Genomic DNA, 20,746 nt, shown 5'->3' with positions numbered 1-20,746 from the left:
GTCAGGAAATGTTTGCCCCAAAAGTCCCAGAAGTTTTTAAAGACAAGACCCCCATTTTGATCCCATCAGTCATCCAAGGGGCAGGGAATATTGGCTTGGCAAACAATTCTATTATTTATATTTTTTGCTTATCTCTACTGTGGGACTGTTCCCCTGATTTTTCGTTAATGCTAACATGCAGGAAGAAATGCAGAGTAAACCTTTACATAGGAATACATATAAAAAGGTTATCTGTCAGTGACTCAGATGCAGTCATTTCTAAATAAAGGCAAGTACAGTGTAAATGTATGTGTCGCAGCTCGGGGGCGGCTGGCATCTGGAAGATAATGTAAATTAAATTTCTAGATACCCTTGTCCTGATCAGTAACCCTGTGGGCAAAACACACTGGATCAATATGAGAGATGCTATCACACCAGCTAAGGATGAGGGTGGAGGCAGCTGTCACGGAGACTGATGGGAAATGCACCTGTAATGTAGACTGATGATAGGCTGGGAGTGGTACTTCCAGCTTATAAAAGTAAGGGGAGACAAGCATGTTCAGCATCCTCTCTTCCAAAATGAATGGTGTTCAGGCTGTCGCTAAATCCTACCAACTATTCAACCCAAGAGCATACCTGCAAAATAACTATGTGCCACCTCGAGCAGATTTCTCGTCCGAAGAGAGCGTGATGTGTTGGAAACTGCGTTGCCTTCATGAGGCTTGTGCCAAAGGTGAGCTATATTATGACATCACTGTTTCTATGTTTAACCATCAGATATTTAAATATATCATCTTTAAAAAGTGGCAAGACTTTATTCGCCACCCTTAGAACTTTATCAAGGTCTAAGGTTGGCCATGCATGTACTGATTCTGTCCCAAGTAGAGCATTATCTGTGATGATAGAGAGGATCAGGTTGTTTAAGGTTTACCTAGGGGATAAAAAATGCTTCTGACCATTGGTAGACTTAATTTTTTTAGAAATGTTACAGATTGTTGGAAAGTCTTTGTAATTGGCACATATTTTTCCCTTTTTATGTAGGCAACGTTTTGTATATGTGCTGCTCATTTGTTTATCACTAAAGATTGAGTCCATCTCGGGAAGTTAAAGGAAAAGTGTCCATTGTTCAAAGTAATACACCTTTTAATTGAAGTTGTAGACTAAAATATACAAAGAGGGACAAAATAGCAACATAGTTAGATGCCAATCCAGCTGCCTTTAATGGTAGTAATAATAATAAGGATAATGGATGAACTTAATGGGTGAGCTTCCATGACCTTAAACAGCCTAAAGTTGTTCTTTGTGAAGATACTCTTAGTTTCCAGGTGATTCATACAGAAATGTTGCGTTCTTTGTGGGATTAAAATGCAACCACAATGTTTTCGACTCCTTTTAAGAGGTACACATTCCCAATAGATTATGGGGAAAAGGGGGTCATTATTAGATACTTAGGTCAACTAGGTCTATTGAAAACACTAAAACAAGCATGGAAATTATTTTTTTTTTTTGGAATAGCTTGGCCAATAAACTTTAGTGTTTCATTATGAGAAAACTGATGCTGGAGGTGTCTGTTACATTGAGAGCACAGAACTGCAATTAAAATATATTCTCTGGTCATATCACGCATGCACATCTGAATACCAATCAACAATCATAGCCAGACACTGTCCAGCTTCTGCATACTAAAAGCAGATCTAACTGTACAAAAATCTGATTCTGCCCAATTAGCAATGTTATTGCTTTTAGTCAGATTTTAATCACAGGACTTTTTTGGTTTTAAGTGAATAAAGGATAAAAAAAAAAAAAAAATGGCATGAAGATCAAGCAAAATGCCTTTCGAGTGCTACTGAAGTGATTTTAAGCAGATAAACATTATTTGTTAGCTTTAATTGGCTCATATGTACATGTCAGTACATGTCTACTTATCAGACTATTTTCTAGTATTTCTTCTGTAAAAGTCAATGTATTTTTACATTTAGAATCTTTTGTGGGCAATTTTACCATTTTAAATAGTATAATTTTTAATAAAATTATATTGAAGAAATATTTTACATGCTGTTTGTTTGCCAATGTGTTTACAAAAAAAATTGACTGGATGGCAGAAAAAAAACTTTTTATGCTAAAACGTGTATTACAATCACTGTCCTGTGATACCAATGATGCTTATTTAATGCTCAGGTTTTCTAAAGACGAAGCCTTGCCATAAGGCTGTAGGTCCAAATCGTTATAAATTACATAGTTACATAGTTAGTGAGGTTGAAAAAAAGACATAAGTCCATCCAGTTCAACCTATGATGTGTGTGTGTGTTTGCTTTTAACCGTACATTGTATACCCCTGTATGTTGTGGTCTTTAAGGTGTCCATCCAATAGTTTTTTGAAACTATCAATGCTCCCTGCTGATACGACTGCTTGTGGAAGAGAATTCCACATCCTTACCACTCTTACAGTGAAGAACCCCTTACGCACTTTAAGGTTAAACCGCCTTTCCTCAAGTTTTAGTGAGTGGCCACGTGTCTTATTGTATCTCCTTTCTCTGAATAGTTTGTTCCTTATGCTAGGGTCGCCAGTACAGTATTTGTACATTGATATCATATCCCCCCTCAATCGTCTCTTCTCCAGAGAGAATAGGTTCAGTGCTTGTAGTCTTTCCTCATAGCTGATGTCCTCCATTCCCCTAATTATTTTTGTTGCCCTTCTCTGGACTTTCTCCAGTTCCAGCACATCCTTCCTGAGGACCGGTGCCATAAATGGTTTATTAGTTTGAAAGAATTCTAAGATATGCATTTGAGGGTCCCATGACAATAGTAAATGGTCATCCAGGGGTCTGGGAAACTAGATATACACTTTTTGCTGTTCAACCCCAATATATTTGATAATCAACAAATAATAAAATAATTTCTATACATAAAAGATACAATTTAGATTTTATTCATTGTTATAATAATTTAATTTTACTCATTATTGAAATCATTTAAAAAAACCTATTAAATCAGTTTACCACATTTCAAATTTTCCTTTGCGCCAGAAATTATTATTCTCTAACATTCTACATAATGGAAGCAGATAACTTTGGGGTTTGGGCTTAAAGTTAATTTGGCATTAGGGAAGTGTAGGGAAAATTCAGAAACTGACTTTGCTACGCCTCCAGAAGAAAATATAAGTTGCCTGACTTAAGTAAGTACTTAAGGATCACAAATCTAGTATACTTTACCCACTTCCACTCTTATACCTTCATACTTCTTATGGACCTGAGCTATTTTTACATTTCCATTAGTGGTCTGTTTATTCGGGGATAACTTTGTCTATACATTAATTAACAAAAGTAATAAACACATTGTTTGACAAACTATACCTTATTTTGGCATGCAGTCTTGCAAAAAAAAAAATGTTTTTCTGTGTTATTTACAGATAAAAAGGGGTAAATATAATAAAAAGTGTTACTTTTTCTTTAGAAAAGTAGTTTGAATGTAAATACCTAATTTACTATAAAATTTATATTTTTTTATTTTGTACCCTATCCTGTTTAAAATGAAACTAAAATGATTTTTCTGGTACAAAGCATGCAATGAGATTTGCAAAAAAAAAAAAAAAAAAAAAGAAGTAATTTACTTTTCCAATTTACAAATAAAATAAATGAATACTGCAACAAAAAAAAAAAAAAAATCAACAAAAAATAATAGCTATGGGGAGAAGAGGAGGAATGATTTAATTAAAACTGGCTAGGACTAATTAGGGGTAAAAAAAAAAAAGGGAAATAAGAAAATTACCAGGAGCAGATGTATTTTGACATCTGCCCCTGCTATGTAATACAAATCAATTCCTGGCTTTCATTTTAAAAGCAGGTGATAGTGCTGAGGGGAGCAGCAGCTGTGGGGAAGGAGCTGAACATAAAATATGTACCAGATTTTTAGGACATGTCTCCTATGTAAGAACTCTTAAGTGGTTAAATAGGTGTCACAATTTCTTGCATCTATACATGTTCAGGGTCATCGACTCAGAACTGAAGTCAAAGCATCAGTATGACAGCCAGGGAACTAGCATTCTCAAAAGAAGAGTTCAGCATTGGTCGTCTCCGTGATTCTCTCAGGACACTTGAGTTATATTAAGGTTCTGTGTTAAAATTTAAATAAGTGCAAAAATCAGAATGGTTTACGCTAGTGATCCAGCTAAATGGCCAGTCCATTCTAAAAGTCTCATACAAGAAACTCAGGTGGTTTAATTGATTTTTTTTTTTTTTAAATAAATTATTTTTTCAATTGTCAAGGAATTCAGCAATACAATACAGATCAGGGCAAGTTTACATAAAAAAAAAAAAAAAACTAGATTAACAGAAAGGAGACACTAATAGGTGTACTAAATATACCAACAGTGCAAAACACTCCGATGTCTGGGGAAAGTGGAGCATATCACAAAAAAACATAGGCTGCGAAATGTATCAGCAAGAAGTCTATTGGTTGTTTTGGAAGTCAAATTCCAAGGTGTTGTATTTAATGTGGAAAAAGCAAATGGTTTTGTACAGTAGACCAACAGTGGTGCATAGTGCACAAGAGTAGTAGTAAGAGAAGGTGGGAACTAGAATAAGTGGAGGGAAGGTGGATTGGTCCCAGAGAGTATAGGGGGTATAGAGGGTTTTTGGGAGGGGAGGGGTGGGAGTGCAGGGAAAGAACAGGATTTAAAAAAAAGGGGGCAACTGGTAAATAGATCTATCTCCCTCTCTGAGAATTCCATTCATAGGACCTGGCACATCGTAACTTAGTAAGGAGACAGGTTAAGACCGAGAGCCAAGTGGGTCTGGTCTCCATAAAAGTAGGGAGTCCAGATCTTCCAACACTTGTCCTCCTGCTCCTTTAGGATCATGGTAAAGTTTTCCATTACCTGGATTTCTGCAATCCTCGCCCGCCAATGAGCTGTTGTTGGAGGGCTTGTACTTTTCAGTAATGCCAAAATGCAGGCCTTAGCTGCTGTGTTCAGATGTTTGAGTAAGGATTTTTAAAATTTCTTGTTAGATAATGGAGTGTAATTTAACAGATATGCAGCTGGGTTCTTATTAAGGGACACTCCGGTTAGGGTCCTAATCATAGTTTCGACTTTATTCAGAAGCTGTTTAATTTTGGGCAAAAGATATGAAAAAAAGGTTCCCTAAAGCCTAGTACACACGCAACGATTATCGGCCGACCGATCGTCCGTCTTTTGTCCAGAGTGGTGTTTTGTTGGTTGGAATGTGCCTAGACTGCACACGAATTTTCTCGCCCAACAAAAATCTGCTTCTGAAGTGATGCCATGTGTTGGTTTGCTTCCTTTGTGTTCTTTCTTCACTGAGCATGCCCAGTCTTGCTCATCAGATTTTTCCCTGTCGAAATCTGTACTGACTTCACGAAAAATCGGCCGTGTTTTGACACGGCAGACAAAAATTTTATAGCCTGCACACCAGATTTTTTTCAGCCAAAAAGTCGGAGTCGGTTGTCGGAAGCATCATACTAACAAGCCGAAAATCGACAGATCAGTCATCGGATGAAAATTCCCGGCCAATTTTCGGCACGTGTGTACGGGGCTTTAGACTCTCCACAGCGCCAACAGGTGTTGGGGACCTGAAGAAACAAGCGGTGTAATTCAACTGGGGCTCTTTACCATCGTGTGAGGAGTTTGTAAGCTCCCTCCTGATATCTGCTTGCTAGAGAAGCCTTGTGAACAAAGCGAAGAATTCTTCTTTCTGGGCCTGTGAAAAGGTTATATGTAGGTCTTGTTCCTAATGTTGTATAAAGGTGAGGTCCAGCGTGTCACCCAGACCAATCAGTGGGACAAAGAAGGGCAAAAGAGGGTGAGGGAGCAGACTTCCATCTAAACAAATCTGTTCAAATAGGGTGGGCTGGCATAACCTGTGGTGGTCCACAGGTAGGGACCAAAGATACACGGTCAGTTGAGCACGGCGTAGGAAATCAAGCACAAGGTGGTTTAATTCTTCAGCATGTCCCAAAAGCTGAAATATCAGTTTTACATAGACTAACTCTTGAAAGAAATCTGACGTTACAGATAACATACAGGTATACGATTTATTATTCAGAGTTTGTGGGTACTAGGCTTTCTGGAATACATTTTTGCTAAGATGTCAAACACAGCCTTAATTACAATAACCCATTAATACATTGACCTTATCATTATTCTGCAGTGATTCACACAATAACAGCAGAGGAAAATAATTGTGAATTTTCATACTTTATTAAAAAACATGAAAAAACACTATTGTATCTTATTGGGTTAAAGGTTGCTGCACTCAATGAAACACATATACGTGTATTCAATCCATTTATTATTATTATGATACCACCTTAAAGCGGAGTTCCACCCTGGGAATACTTTTTTTAATAAAAATACCCCCGGGACAGTCAGGGCTAGTACATTCCACAATGGCTAGCCTCTGATCTGTCCCGGGTTGCACTTACCTTTTAGAAGAAATACTTACCTTGAAAATGTATTGTCCAGCGCTGCCATCTCAGGTGTGGGCAGCTTGAAGCCAGCGCGATCCTCTTCTGCGTCCTCTTCCGTCTTCTTCGGTCCCACAATGCACTGCGCCGGCCCCGCCGTCACTTCCGGTGCCTCAGCGTCATCCCTGCACAGCTTCTGGGCATGCCCAGAAGCTGTTTAGCAAGGTATGATGGCGCATGCACTGGAACTGACTTCAGGGCCGGTGCAGGCTCATTGATTCCTGGGAGCGATGACTTTCAGCTCCCAGGAATCATTGCAAGCCAGGAAGTGACGAATTGCCGTGGCCGCCGAGGGAAGGAAGAGGAAGTAAGGTAAGTATATTTTCTTCTAAACCAGGTAAGTAAAAAAAAAAAAAAATTGCAATTATCCATTTGTTTTTCAGGTGACCCCGGGCATGAAGATGGAGGTAAGTTTTAGGGTGGAACTCCGCTTTAACATAATTTAGTAATCACATTTGCCCTAAAACATATCTGTTACATGGAAAGCAAGATCACAATTCTGTTGTAGAATGGATGGACACAATATAGAAATTATTATTTGTGCTTCCATATGCTTGAATAAACCACAGAGGAAAACAGGAGGTGGGTGGGCAGGGGGGACATGGTTGCTTCCAGGAGTGTAACTACAGGGGTTGCAATTGCAACCGGGCCCCATGCTCCAGGGGGCCTGTGCGGCTCCCCTGTACACCTGGATAGGAAGGGGGGGGCAGCATGTAAAGAAATCACTGTCCTTTTTCCTCCTGTAGCTACAGTAGGAAAATGGAGGAGATTGGTTCCTCTGTATGCTGCCCCCGCCACTGCTCCTATCCAGTTCACTTGTGGTCTGCTGTCTCTGGGCCCCTGTGTGCTCCCCTGGTTCCCCCCCCCCCCCTCCGTGCTCCCTTCCCTTTCCTGCCGGCTGCTGCAGGGGATGTGTCACAATAGAGAACCAGGAAGGTGTCAGTAAATATGTAATTTACCAGCTCCTTCCTTTTCTGAATGAACAGAGTCATAGTCAGTGACATTGAAAAAAAGTAAAATAAAATGATAAGAAATAATACAATTAAAATACCAAAAAATAAAAACTACTGACACCAGTGGGTGAACTTCCAGGATCACAAAGGTCACACTTGTGACTGGGCCCTGGCATTCCACCACCGTGGGGAGGCTCCAAGATGGCAGGAAGGGGGCCAACTGCAGAACTTGTGAAAGGGTCCTGCAATGAGAGCAAGGGCCCCAGGATCATTGGGAAGAGCCTCAGGCTTGAAGGGAAGGGCTCCGGACAGGTTTTCATGGTTTCTTGCACCGGGGCCCTAAAGGTTCTAGTTACGCCTCTGATTGCTTCCATTGGAGAAAGCGGTGTGAATTTGGAAATTCAGGATAAAAACATTTCACGTCACTTTTGCCTATGAATAGAGGAGGAAAACAGCTTTGTTCTGACTGCCAGTTTACTCCATGGGGGGTTGAAAACTTCAATAAATATATCCAGAAATAACAGAATGCACCCAAAACTGTCAATGACTTTTTGGGTGGAGCTGACTAGGATGTATCAATCAGTGGCTTCTTTAACGGTATAAAAATCAATATGTGGTAGTGTACTGTATATCTAGCCTCTCGATCAGCGTTGGTTGATTTAAACGCCAGAGAAGTGTCATGTAAAAGGACAGCATTAAAGCATTTTTTCTGCTATGTAATTTTCGAACTGGCGATGTTTTTATGTGGTTGCCTGTTCTGTTCTTCGTTCCTCAAATTGCTTTTATTATAGTTATTGAGTAGGACACAGCAAACTACTGTCATTTTCACAGGCCCTTGTACAAATCATTTAACCCCTGAGATTGCACTCAGCCCCTAAAGAATAAACAAGGCAATCTCATAACGAAGCTCAAATGTCTTGAAGGTAAAGCACTGCTCATTGTCACTTTGCTGGCTAATTTTAAAGAATAGTTGTACTTTTAAACACATTAGCTCTTTTAATATATCCAGGTACACCAGGGAACTTTGCAAATGTCTTCATTGCCAGAAGCCACAAGTGATTATTTCCGTGCGGCATTGCACTAATGTAATTACTGGAGATCACAAACTGCTGGAAGCAGGCTACCCCTGCATATGTTAAGCTACAGTGTAGAAAGTACATTAATTACATGTAATACTAGACAGACGGGACTCGGGTTAAACGCACGCACTGCCTTCTTTTAGGAATTTTCCATCTGCAGTCTACAGATTATCATTATATATAATACTTCTGACAGTGGATACATGGAAGCAGAGATCAAATTGCCCAACTTGTCTGCAGCTACTTTCCAGACCAAGGAACACATGATGTAAACAAAGGAATGCTTACACTAACCTTAACAATGAAAAGGCAAAGTTTATATTTGTAAAGTGGCTTGGTATCCCTGGACACATAAACCTGTATTTTAAAAGTACATTAAACCATTTACTCTACATTGGGGAACTCCATGGTATATATGAGTCTTGAGTCACATACCTTGCGGCTGAGCCTGACGTGCAAAGAGAAGGCCTCTCGTACAACCACGGCTTGGAGACCACTGATGTTGTGACAGAGGACGCGAGAGCACGGTGAGGTATGGGTGCCTGTGTAGTCTTCTGCTGGAAGCAGTTATACGTGGCGGGTGCGTCACTAGGATGGATCAGGTAGCTGGAAAAGCAGACCTCAGGCGCGTGTGCAGCAGGCAGCAGTAGGCAGAGGCTGATAGCTGGTCCACGGTACAGGAATCTCCAGTGGGAGGAAGGCAAGTGCATGCAGGGCAGATATAAAAAACTGGATGTGTGGTCGGACAAACCAGGTTGGCAACAGACGTTTAAATGCAGGCATAGACGGCAGGCAAGGTACAGGCAAAGGTTGGCTACACGAGATCAGGCAGATGGGCAGAAGGCAGAGGCGTAGTCTAGATACAGGCCAGGGTCAGGGTAGGTAGCGTTCAAGCAAAGTCAAGAGCAAGCCGGGTCAAACACAGAAGTAACAGAATCAGATTCAGGATTACAGGTACAGCTGCAGATCAGACAGGATTACAGGTACAGCTGCAGATCAGACAGCAAAGGGCTAGTGCAGCTGCTCCACTTAAATAGGCTATTTGGCGCCAGGGTTAATGGCTAACTGCGGGTGAATATTGTGCGCCTGCGCCTGGCAAGACAGGGACCTGCAGAGCCGCGCCTGAGTATTTGCATCTGCTTCTGAGCTTTAGCTGCGCTATGGCCAAAATGTCCCTGACACACCTAATCTAAATCTAGACACAAATGACCCTGTATTGTCTATTGTCATTTATTGTGATGACTACACCACCACTCCATGATTTCTAATAGCAGCCCTAAACGTTGAATGCCAGAATGCAGAACTTTTGCATTCCAAGCATTCATTTCTGGGTGTATGGTAAATTCCCCTCAATGTGCTTTGAGAGTATGTATACATGAAAGCAGCATCTCTACTTCATTGAAAACTGTTCAGATAAGTAAGACATGTAAAAACCTTTACTTTTAAAGTCAAATTACCCATTTCAACTTCAACGACACCACCAAGACAGCATCTTTCTCCAATGGATATGACATCTAAGAACGGTCTACAAATGAAGGTTTCAGTTCTAAATGACGCAACCTGCTTGACATGCCCAACATGTGCCTTTTTGTTATCTTTAAAGTAAAAGTATATATTTGCTGTATCTAGGAGATAATAAACTGGTCTCCGGTTGCAGCTTATTTAGTACATGTCTGTTGTCCTATATAAAAAAAAAAAACCTGAAATGCATTATTGTTTACAATATCTTGACATGCACTTTGTAATTATACTATAGGTGAAATTAAAGGACACACTGTAGTTGACATTGGTTCGGGTCCTACGATTTACCAGTTGCTGAGCACTTTTGAGCACTTCAAGGAGGTTATCATGACTGATTATTTGGAGGTGAACCGGGAAGAACTGAGGAAGTGGCTTAAGAATGAACCTGGTACCTTTGACTGGAGCCCATACTTTGAATATGTCTGTAAACTGGAGGGAAAAGGGTAAGAAGATTGAGATCCTTTACGGACTCTACTTAATATTATTCACTAAAGAATAAATAAAATGTGGTATCCAGAGTTTAGATCTTTGTTTTTTTTTTTTTAGCAGTTAGATAACTATGAGCAGCCATGAATTACTTTATTCAAGTAATGGGGTCAATGTGGAAAGTTATTAAAAAGAATCTGTAACAAAGCAAAATGCCTGTCCCAGAAACTTTTGATAACAGAAACCTTTCAACCCATCAGCCAGAACCTTTAAAAGAAACCCATGTCCAGATCATGCAGACTAAATTATTTATAAACCTGATTAAGCAGTATAATGACTCTTACTCCTTATTCATCTCTGTACCTATAAGCATTGTTGAAACTGTTATTTTCAAAAGTTCACAACACAGGCTTTGAAATCTTAGCTTCTCTTCTATGAAAACAGAATCTTGGCATATTGCCAGCCCTTTAATGTAAACAACCAGCAACCACTGAAATGAGACTTAAAGCAGAGCTCCACCCAAAAGGGAAAACCCTGCTTGTTTGCTTCCTCCCCCTTCCGCTGCCACATTTGGCACCTTTTGGGCAGGTACCTGTTTTTGACAGGAGCGTCCCCACTTCCGGGAGACCTAGCCACAGCGAGATCCCCTGGAAGTTCGGCCCCCTCTTCCTTCCCCCGCTGCTGTGCCTTTCACAAAGCGCAGCTCGCTTCAGGCATGCACAGTAGGGAACTGGCTGTGAAGCTGCAAGACTTTGCTGCGGGTTTCCCTTACAATTAATGGCCGAGGCAGCACCCGAGAGCCAATTGGAAAATCGACTGGGGAACAGACATTGTGGGATCCCAGTATTTCTAGCTGCTGACTTTTAATTTTTGCTGGGGCAGAACTCCTCTTTAAGGCCCCTTTAACATGGGGCGGGTCCGTCCGAGCGGAGTTCGCCTGCTCAGCAGGGCATCTCTCCGCTGATCCCCACCGAGCAGGTGGATGACAAGTCCAGTCTGTTCCACTATGTAGAGCGGACCAGGACGGAGCCCGCTCTCCTCTATGGGGCAGTTGGATGGAAACAGACTGCATGTCCATTTCCATACGGCTGTCATCCGATCCACTGGACAGATGATGAATGCTTCACCATACATGTTTTCAAACGTTTCTATCGGATTGGATGCCAGGCCAGTCTACTGACATCCACCTCCCCATAGAGTACAATGACTGGCCCGAATGGGTTCGCCTGAAAAACAAACAGGCAGACCCGATCGCTCCAATTGCGTAAAAGGGGCCTTAGGCTTAATTCACACCTGTGCAGAGTGATTTTCAGGCATTTTTTTATTTGAGAGATGTGCAAGCATATACAAGCAATTTAACTTGAGTAGTCAAGCCTTAAGTGTTTTTATTTTAGCCTACAGAAAGCATGGGGGGGGGGGGGGGATTAGGGATGGAGAGCTGCTGTTAGACCAGAAAATATGAAACGAAGCGCTTGTAAAACACATGTTGTGGGTTATGGTGCATATCTATTGAAGTCTTTGAGGCCAAAAAAGATCCAATCTACCTAAAAAGTAGCTTATGTACTTTTTTTTTTTTGAGTGACAGGCCTTTTCTTACAGGTGACAAAACACACAGATGTGCACAGGGCTCATTGAAAGAAATGGGATTGGTTTTGGAACTTTGAGCTACAAAACTTACAGGTGTGAATGGGACCTAAGAGTTTTTGTTGTGATCTTTGGGAATGAACAACTTCACAAAGAAGCTAGCGAAGTAATGGATGGCATGTTCTACTGCTTGTTAGAATACATAATTTCCAAATTCTAGTCCCAGGGGCACTTGAAATTTGAGTTATTAAGTTGGGTTCGAGTAGTGCTCTATAGAGAACAGTGATGCCATCTTACAAAATTTTCTGATTTTCTAGATTTAGTAAGAGCAGACATGTAAAAAATGCAACAACTGCCCAGAGATAACGTTTTAAAGTGTAATTACAAATATATTTCCATGGTGGTGCTCTCCCTATACAAGGGGCATGGGAAAGCCTATGGAAAACAAAGGTTTCTACTGCTGGAAGAGTGTATGGAAGACTGTAGAGACACAGGTGAGGAAGTGGTAAAAACTTATTGTCACTTAAAGCCTCTGTATTTTTAATAAACAGATGAAAACTGGCTATAAAGTAGGTCTTCTTTAGCAACAGAGTTCCTAAATATACATTTATCTATACCTTTTCCTCCACAGGGAGCCATGGCAAAACAAAGAAAAGCGTTTTCGGGAGCATGTAACACGAGTGATACCCTTGGACATCCATCAGTCTTGCCCCTTTGGAAAGGAACTTGCCAGTGGTTCGGTGGACTGTCTGGTATCCTCTTTTTGCTTTGAGGCATGCAGCCCTGACCTTGAAACTTTTCAGAAAGCCCTTGAAAATGTAGTAGGAGTCCTCAAGCCACAGGGTCATTTTCTGTGGATTGGGGCTTTAGAAGAGTCCTATTACTTAGCAGGAGAAGCACGTCTGAATGTGGTGCCTGTCACAGAAGAGATGGTGAGGGCAGCACTGGGCAAAGCCAAGTGCACTATTAGGGAATTTCACACTTACTCCATGACTCCTGCTATGAAAGTTGGAGTGGATGATGTGAGTGGAATTTTTTTTGTCTGGGCTCAGAAAGCAGCTAACAAATAAATTCTATGCCTTGTGCCCAATAAACACTTCAAAAGAAAGTCTAATGTATGTAATATATATGTGCACACAAACAAACTGTATGTATCTAATAAATACTAACACAACCCAAAAGGTGGATGTTTTTGGTGTTTACTTTCGAAAAGATCTGACAAAGTAGGATATAAGACACTGGACTTCTAGTATGAAGTTTCTATCACATAGACATGTATCCATTCCATAGCCACCAGTGAGGGGTTAGCTTTGACACTTTGAAAGCATGTTATTAAATGACTCTTGTCCTCAAATCACCCTCACAAACATAGGTATGGCTTATGCTGGTCATACTTTCTTGCAATTGATTTTATGACCCACGTGGTGAAGATTCAATAGGTATGTCAAATAACTGGGTAGTGCATATATATGATAAAGAGAAAAGTGTTTCCTGGATGGATATTTTTCAGAATATTTAAATTGTCTACTGGTAACTTAAAAGTTTCTCAAAATCTATTGAAGGACACAGATCCAACTCCTGTGTGTGTATTAGCCCTGTGTACTGCTAGCTCACTAAACTTAAGCATGATGGTTAGGTGAAGGTTATATTGTGGCCTTTTATTTTTTTTGTGTGTTTTCCAGTGTTCACCCCTTGAAGGCGGTTGCATATAACCCATAAGTCTAAAAATTACTACATTCTTGTGTCCCTCAATGGACTTCGAAAAAAAGATTTTAAGGCAGGTACAAAAATCCTTTTTTTTTTTTAAAAGATATTTGTATGACATTGAGGGACACGGGAATGTTGCAATTCTTGCACACATGGGATATCAGAAAGCAATCCAACTGAAGTCTGAGCAACAGCCGATTCAATCTAAGGGATGTGAAAATCTTACATGAAGAATATCTGAAGGAACCAATGCCTGAGGCTAGTCAAAAAGGAAAAAAGGGGGAGCAAATATTGAAATTGCTACTAAAGAAAGGCACCAGGAAAAAAACGGAATTTTTGTAAAATCTTACCGTATAATTCCTTTCGCTGAGTCCTCCGACAGTCGCCGCCCACTCACAAGTCTTCACCAATGGGTATTGACCTTTGCTCCGCAGGAGTAGCTAGGCAACAAGAATTGTTAATAACAAAAGATTTTAGCATAGACACACCCCTAGGGGCTGTCCCCTCAGTCAATACCTCCCTGCACCAGCATTCCCAACTCAGTTTGGTAGCATAGAAGTAAGAGTACACAAAAACCCCAAAAGAGGGGCGGGGGGAGGCGACTGTCGGAGGACTCAGAGAAAGGAATTTTACTGTAAGATTTTACAAAAATTCCGTTTTCTCTTACGTCCTCGGAGAGTCGCCGCCCACTCACAAGTCTTCACCAATGGGATGTCCCAAAGCAGTGTAGACATGAGGGGTGGGAGACGCAACCGTAGAAAAGGCAACGCAGTACCCACATCAGAGAAAGGAACCTTACCATGTAAGAGAACCAACTGGGCAACAGGAAGAACGTGCTCAACAGGAGCAACAACCCAGGAAAACAAGTAACCCAGGGGCAAAACAAGGGCCCAAAAAAACAAGGGTCCCTAGGAAACTGCCGCACTGAGAACTTTACGGCTAAAGGAGGCATCGGCCGATGCCTGAACATAAACCTTATAAAATTTTGAGAAGGTGTGAACGGACGACCAAGTCGCCGCCTTACACACCTGGGCCACAGAAGCCTGATGACGGTAAGCCCAAGACGTACTCAAAGATCTGGTAGAGTGCGCCTTCACAGGGAAGGGAGGAACCTTCCCCTTCAAGGCATAGGCTTGCTCAATGGTCTGTCTGATCCATTTGGCGATGGTCGCAGCCGACGCCGCCATGCCCTTCCGAGGTCCCTCAGGAAGGACAAAGAGGGAATCCGACTTGCGAAAGGATTGTGTGGACGACAGGTAAACCCTGATAGCCCGAACAACATCCAAAGAATGCAAGGCAACCTCCTTCGGATGCTTAGGCTTCGCGCAGAGCGAAGGCAAGACAATGTCTTCATTAAGGTGAAACTCCGAGATCCTTTTCGGAAGAAAGGATGGGTTAGGTCGCAAGACCACCTTATCCTTGTGAATCACCAGGTAGGGAGAGCTGCAGGACAAAGCCACCAGCTCTGACACCCTGCGAGCCGAAGTGATCGCCACCAAAAAGGCAACTTTCTTGGACAACAGAGACAACGAGATCTCCCTGATCTTTTCAAAGGGAGCCTGTTGTAACACGGACAGAACTAAGTTCAAGTCCCATGGAGGCAAAGGTTCCCTCCTAGGAGGGGCCAAATGTCGCACCCCCTGAACAAAGGTGCTAATCAATGAATTAGACGCCACAGGGCGTTGAAAGAGAACGGCCAGCGCAGAAATCTGACCCTTAATCGTGGCCAACGCCAAACGCTGGTCCACTCCAGTTTGGAGGAAAGCCAACACTCTCGACACCGAGTATGAGCGAGGGGAATACCCCCTGGACTCACACCAGGCAAAGTATGCTTTCCAAGTACGGTAGTAAATTTTTCCTGAAGAGGCTTTTCTATCCTTCAGGACCTGGCTTTCAACAGCCAGGCCGTTAAAGCCAGCGACTGTAAAGCAGGATGGAATATCGGCCCTTGAGAAGGTCTTCCCGAAGCGGCAGGCGCCACGGAGCGTCGACTGCCAGATTTACGAGGTCTGCGTACCAAGACCGGCGAGGCCAGTCCGGTGCCCCCAGAATCACCGCATGCTGTTCCGAGGCCAATCTGCGAAGCAGCCTGGACAGTAGTTGAATCGGGGGAAAGGCATACATCAGACGATACTGATGCCAGGGCGCCACTAACGCGTCCGAGGCGTCCGTCCGAGGATCGCACGTTCTTGCCACGAACCTTTCCACCTTGTTGTTCAGACGAGACGCGAACAGGTCCACATCTGGAGAACCCCACTTCGCGCACAACATCTGGAAGACATCCGGGAGAAGGGACCATTCCCCCTGGTCCAGGGTCTGGCGACTCAGATAGTCCGCCTGCCAGTTCTCCACCCCCGGTATGTGAACTGCCGTTATCGCCGGGACGTGCGTCTCAGCCCAAGACAGAATGTCGGCCACTTCCCGAGCCGCACTCCTGGTGCCCCCTTGATGGTTGATATAGGCCACCGCGGTGGCATTGTCCGTCTGAACCCGAACTGGACGGCCCCGAAGCCGGTCCGTCCATCGCAGAAGGCAAAGCTTTATCGCCCTCAATTCCAGAATGTTGATCGGAAGGGAGGACTCCTCCTCCGACCAAGTTCCCTGGGTGGACAAAACGCCCAGAACACCACCCCAGCCCGACAGGCTGGCATCCGTGGTGATCACCGTCCACAATTATGGACGAAAAGACTTGCCCCCCGACACCGCCGGGGACTGGAGCCACCACAGAAGATCCCTTCTGGTGCTTCGGCTCAACGGGATCCGCTGATCCAGGGATTGCGGCCGCCCGTCCCACTCGGCAAGAATCTCCGCTTGGAGACCCCGCGTGTGAAACTGGGCAAAGGGGATCGCCTCGAAAGCCGAGACCATTAAACCTAGACATCTCATGCATGTCCGGAGAGACGAGTGCCGGTTGTCCCTGAGGGACCTGACCTCGTCCTGAAGTGTCCGAAGCTTGTCTTCCGGTAGGAAGACCTTCGCTTGGACAGAGTCCAGAATCATTCCCAGGTAGGGAAGACGAACCGAAGGACACAGAGTCGACTTCGGAATGTTTATGGTCCAACCGAACTCCTGCAGTGTCCGCATCGTGGTGGACAGGTCGGTCACCAGGCCAAGACAGCAATGCCCTGTGCTCGTAACAGGGCCAGAACCGGCACCAGCACCTTGGTAAAAACCCGCGGAGCCGAAGCGAGACCGAAAGGTAACGCCACGAATTGGTAGAGAGAAATTCGATCTTGTAACCAGATCGAACGATTTCCTGAACCCATCTGTCCCGAATGTGGGTCAGCCAAGGTTGTAGGAAACCGCGCAGACGTCCCCCCACCCCAGAAACGGGTGAGGGCGCCCCTTCAGGCGGAAGTGGTATGGGAAGTCGAACCGGACTGGCCGGACTTCTGCTTACCTGCCCACGGCTTCTTCTGGGAGCCTTGGCCTTTGAAGGGCTTGCCCTTGGTTTGCGACCTAAAGGCACGAAAGGACCCCTGAGAGGGCCTAAACGAGGAATTCCGTTTACCACGGAAGGACTTATGCTTGTGGGACTGGGGTAAGAGTACTCTTGCCCCCGGTAACCCCTTTTATCAGAGTATCCAAAGCCTCGCCAAAAAGGCGAGATCCCGCGTAGGGAAAATCCGTCAGCGTCTTGCGAGAAGATTGGTCGACCGACCAACTTTTCAGCCATATCAGACGACGGTTCAGTATTGCCACGCTGGACAGGCGCGCAGCCAAGGGAGCTAAATTCAAGTCCGCATCACACAAGTACATGACACCCTGATAGATCTGATCCACCATAGCCAACGTGGTAGGCGGAGCCGAATCAGCCACCAGGGTGCGCCTGAGCATCTTCGTCCAATCTGCAACAGCCTGTGCCGCCATAATGGAAGCAAAAAACGGAATTTTTGTAAAATCTTACCTGTAAAATTCCTTTCTCTGAGTCCTCCGACAGTCGCCGCCTCTTCATATTCGTCACATATGGGGTATTAGACTTTGCTCCGAAGGAGTAGCTAGGCAACAGAATATGTTAACAATAAAGCTTTAACATATCCCACCCTCAAGGGGTGGTCCCCTCAGTCAATACCCTCCTACTTCCTGCAACCATATCTCAGTTTTAGTGGAATAGCAGTAGAGTATACAATCAAACCCCAAAAGAGGGGCGGGGGCGGCGACTGTCGGAGGACTCAGAGAAAGGAATTTTACAGGTAAGATTTTACAAAAATTCTGTTTTCTCTTACGTCCTCCGACAGTCGCCGCCTCTTCATATTCGTCACATATGGGGACGTCCCAAAGCAGTGCAAACATGAGGGGTGGGAAACGCATCCGCGCCGAAAGGCAACGCAGTCTCCACATCAAAGAAAGGAACCTTACCAACGGAAGGAAACCAGCTGGGCAACAGCAAAAATAAGTGCTCAACAGGAGCAACAACCCAGGAAAAGACAAAAAAACCAGGGGATACAAAACTTATCCCAACAGCCAGGAGTCCCCAACAAGGGACCCTAGGGAACAGCCGCACTAAGAACCTTGCGGCCAAAGGAAGCATCCGCCGATGCCTGAACATCTACTTTGTAGAATTTTGTGAAAGTGTGCACGGTCGACCAAGTCGCCGCCTTACACACCTGGGCTACAGAAGCCCCATGACGACAGGCCCAGGACGTACTCAGAGATCTAGTAGAGTGCGCCTTCACAGGCACAGGGGGAACCTTCCCCTGCAAAGCATAGGCCTGTTCAATGGTCTGCCTGATCCATTTGGCGATGGTAGAGGCCGAAGCCGCCATGCCCTTCCGAGGACCCTCTGGAAGAACAAACAAGGAGTCCGTCTTTCGAAAAGACTCAGTCGATTTAAGGTAAACCCTTATCGCCCGAACAACATCCAGAGAGTGCAATCTCACCTCCTTTGGATGTTTAGGCTTCGTGCACAACGAAGGCAAGACAATATCCTCATTAAGATGGAATTCCGAAACTCGTTTCGGCAGAAAAGAAGGATTAGGTCGCAAGACCACCTTATCCAAATGAATAACCAGGTACGGAGACTTGCAGGACAAAGCCGCCAGTTCCGACACTCTGCGAGCCGAAGTGATCGCCACCAAAAAGGCGACCTTTTTGGACAACATAGACAACGAGATCTCCCTGATCTGTTCAAAAGGAGCACGTTGTAACACAGAGAGAACGAGATTCAAGTCCCAAGGGGGCAGAGGATCCCGCCTCGGGGGAACCAGATGCCGCACACCCTGAACAAAGGTGCCAACCAAAGGGTTGGAAGCCACGGGACGTTGAAACAGAACGGCCAGAGCAGACACCTGACCCTTTATCGTAGCCAGCGCCAAACGCTGATCAACACCCGTTTGAAGGAAAGACAGCACACGGGACACCGAGTACGTGCGGGGTGAAAACCCCCTGGACTCACACCAGGCAAAATAGGCCTTCCAAGTACGGTAATAAACCTTCCCCGAGGAAGACTTCCTTGCGTTGATTAAAGTATGAACGACCTCCGGAGAGAGACCCCTCTCCTTCAGGACCTCGGTCTCAACAGCCAGGCCGTCAAAGCCAGCGACTGTAAAGCAGGATGGTATATCGGTCCTTGAGACAGTAGATCGTCTCGAAGAGGCAGACGCCACGGGGCGTCGACTGCCAGATTCACGAGGTCTGCGTACCAGGACCGGCGAGGCCAGTCCGGTGCCACAAGAATCACCGTGTTGCGTTCCGAGTGTAACCTGCGAAGGAACCTGGACAGCAACTGAATCGGTGGAAACGCGTACATCAGCCTGTACTGATGCCACGGGGCCACTAACGCGTCCGACGCGTCTGCCCGAGGGTCGCGCGTCCTTGCCACGAACCTCTTCACCTTGTTGTTGAGGCGAGACGCGAACAGGTCCACATCTGGAAGACCCCACTTCGCGCACAACGTCTGGAAGACAGCCGGATGGAGAGACCATTCCCCCTGATCCAGGGTCTGGCGACTCAGATAGTCCGCCTGCCAGTTCTCCACTCCCGGAATGTGAACCGCCGTTATCGCCGGGACATGAGTCTCGGCCCAAGACAGAATGTCGGCCACTTCTCGAGCCGCTCAGGCACTCCTGGTGCCCCCTTGGTGGTTGATGTAGGCCACCGCCGTGGCATTGTCTGTCTGCACCCGAACCGGGCAACCCTGCAGCCGGTCCGTCCAGCGATGAAGACAGAGCCTTATCGCACGCAATTCCAGAATGTTGATCGGAAGGGAAGACTCCCCCTCCGACCAAGTCCCCTGAGCGGACAGAACGTCCAGAACTCCACCCCAGCCCGACAGGCTGGCATCCGTGGTGATTACCGTCCACGAGATCGGACGAAACGACTTGCCCCCGGACACCAACGGGGACTGGAGCCACCACAGAAGGTTTTCCCTGGTGCGAAGACTCAACGAGATTTGAAGATCCAGAGATTGAGGTCGCCCGTCCCACCTGGACAGGATCTCCGCTTGGAGACCCCGCGTGTGAAACTGTGCGAAAGGAATCGCCTCGAAGGCCGAGACCATCAATCCCAGACATCTCATACACGTCCGCAGAGACGAGTTCGGAACGTCCCTGAGGGACCTGACTTCCTCCCGGAGAGTCCTGAGTTTGTCTTCCGGCAGGAAGACCTTCGCCTGCACCAAGTCCAGTATCATTCCCAGATAGGGGAGACGAACCGACGGACTCAGTGTCGACTTTGGAAAATTTATCGTCCAACCAAACTCCTGCAGAGTTTGCATTGTGACAGACAGGTCCTCCTCCAGACCCTGTCTGGTCGCAGACCGAACCAGAATGTCGTCCAGATACCCCAGGACAGAAATGCCCTGGGCCCTCAATAATGCCAGAACCGGTGCAAGCACCTTGGTGAAGACCCGCGGAGCCGAGGCGAGACCAAAGGGCAACGCCACGAACTGGTAGTGATCCTCCGCAATGGCAAATCGAAGGTACCTCTGATGACCCTCGAATATGGGGATGTGAAGGTACGCATCCTTCAAATCGATGGAGGCCATGAATTCCCCCGGAACCAGGGCAGCCACCA

The 20,746-nt window shown here is 45.0% G+C and overlaps 1 protein-coding gene across 1 annotated transcript; it reads left to right on the top strand.

Moving 5' to 3' along the window:
• The first annotated feature begins 529 nt into the window (after positions 1 to 529).
• Positions 530 to 13,206, top strand: PNMT (phenylethanolamine N-methyltransferase). Its single transcript, XM_082272558.1, has 3 exons — positions 530 to 712; positions 10,251 to 10,458; positions 12,657 to 13,206. The coding sequence occupies exons 1-3, from the start codon at positions 535 to 537 to the stop codon at positions 13,093 to 13,095; spliced, it is 825 nt and encodes a 274-aa protein (XP_082128684.1). The 5' UTR covers positions 530 to 534; the 3' UTR covers positions 13,096 to 13,206.
• The last annotated feature ends 7,540 nt before the right edge of the window (positions 13,207 to 20,746 follow it).

The sequence above is a fragment of the Pelophylax lessonae genome (genome assembly GCF_965119305.1).
Source record: "Pelophylax lessonae genome assembly, chromosome: 11".
NCBI lineage: Eukaryota > Metazoa > Chordata > Amphibia > Anura > Ranidae > Pelophylax > Pelophylax lessonae.
Note: the sequence above shows the minus strand (reverse complement) of the source record. Positions and strands in the feature narration are given on the sequence as shown.

Excerpts from the sequence above, each read along its gene's own strand:
- PNMT (XM_082272558.1), top strand. The coding sequence starts at position 535 with ATGTTCAGCATCCTCTCTTCCAAAATGAATGGTGTTCAGGCTGTCGCT. Across the intron at positions 713-10,250 it reads TCATGAGGCTTGTGCCAAAG|GTGAAATTAAAGGACACACT; the intron begins GTGAGCTATATT and ends ATTATACTATAG. Across the intron at positions 10,459-12,656 it reads TGTAAACTGGAGGGAAAAGG|GGAGCCATGGCAAAACAAAG; the intron begins GTAAGAAGATTG and ends TTTCCTCCACAG.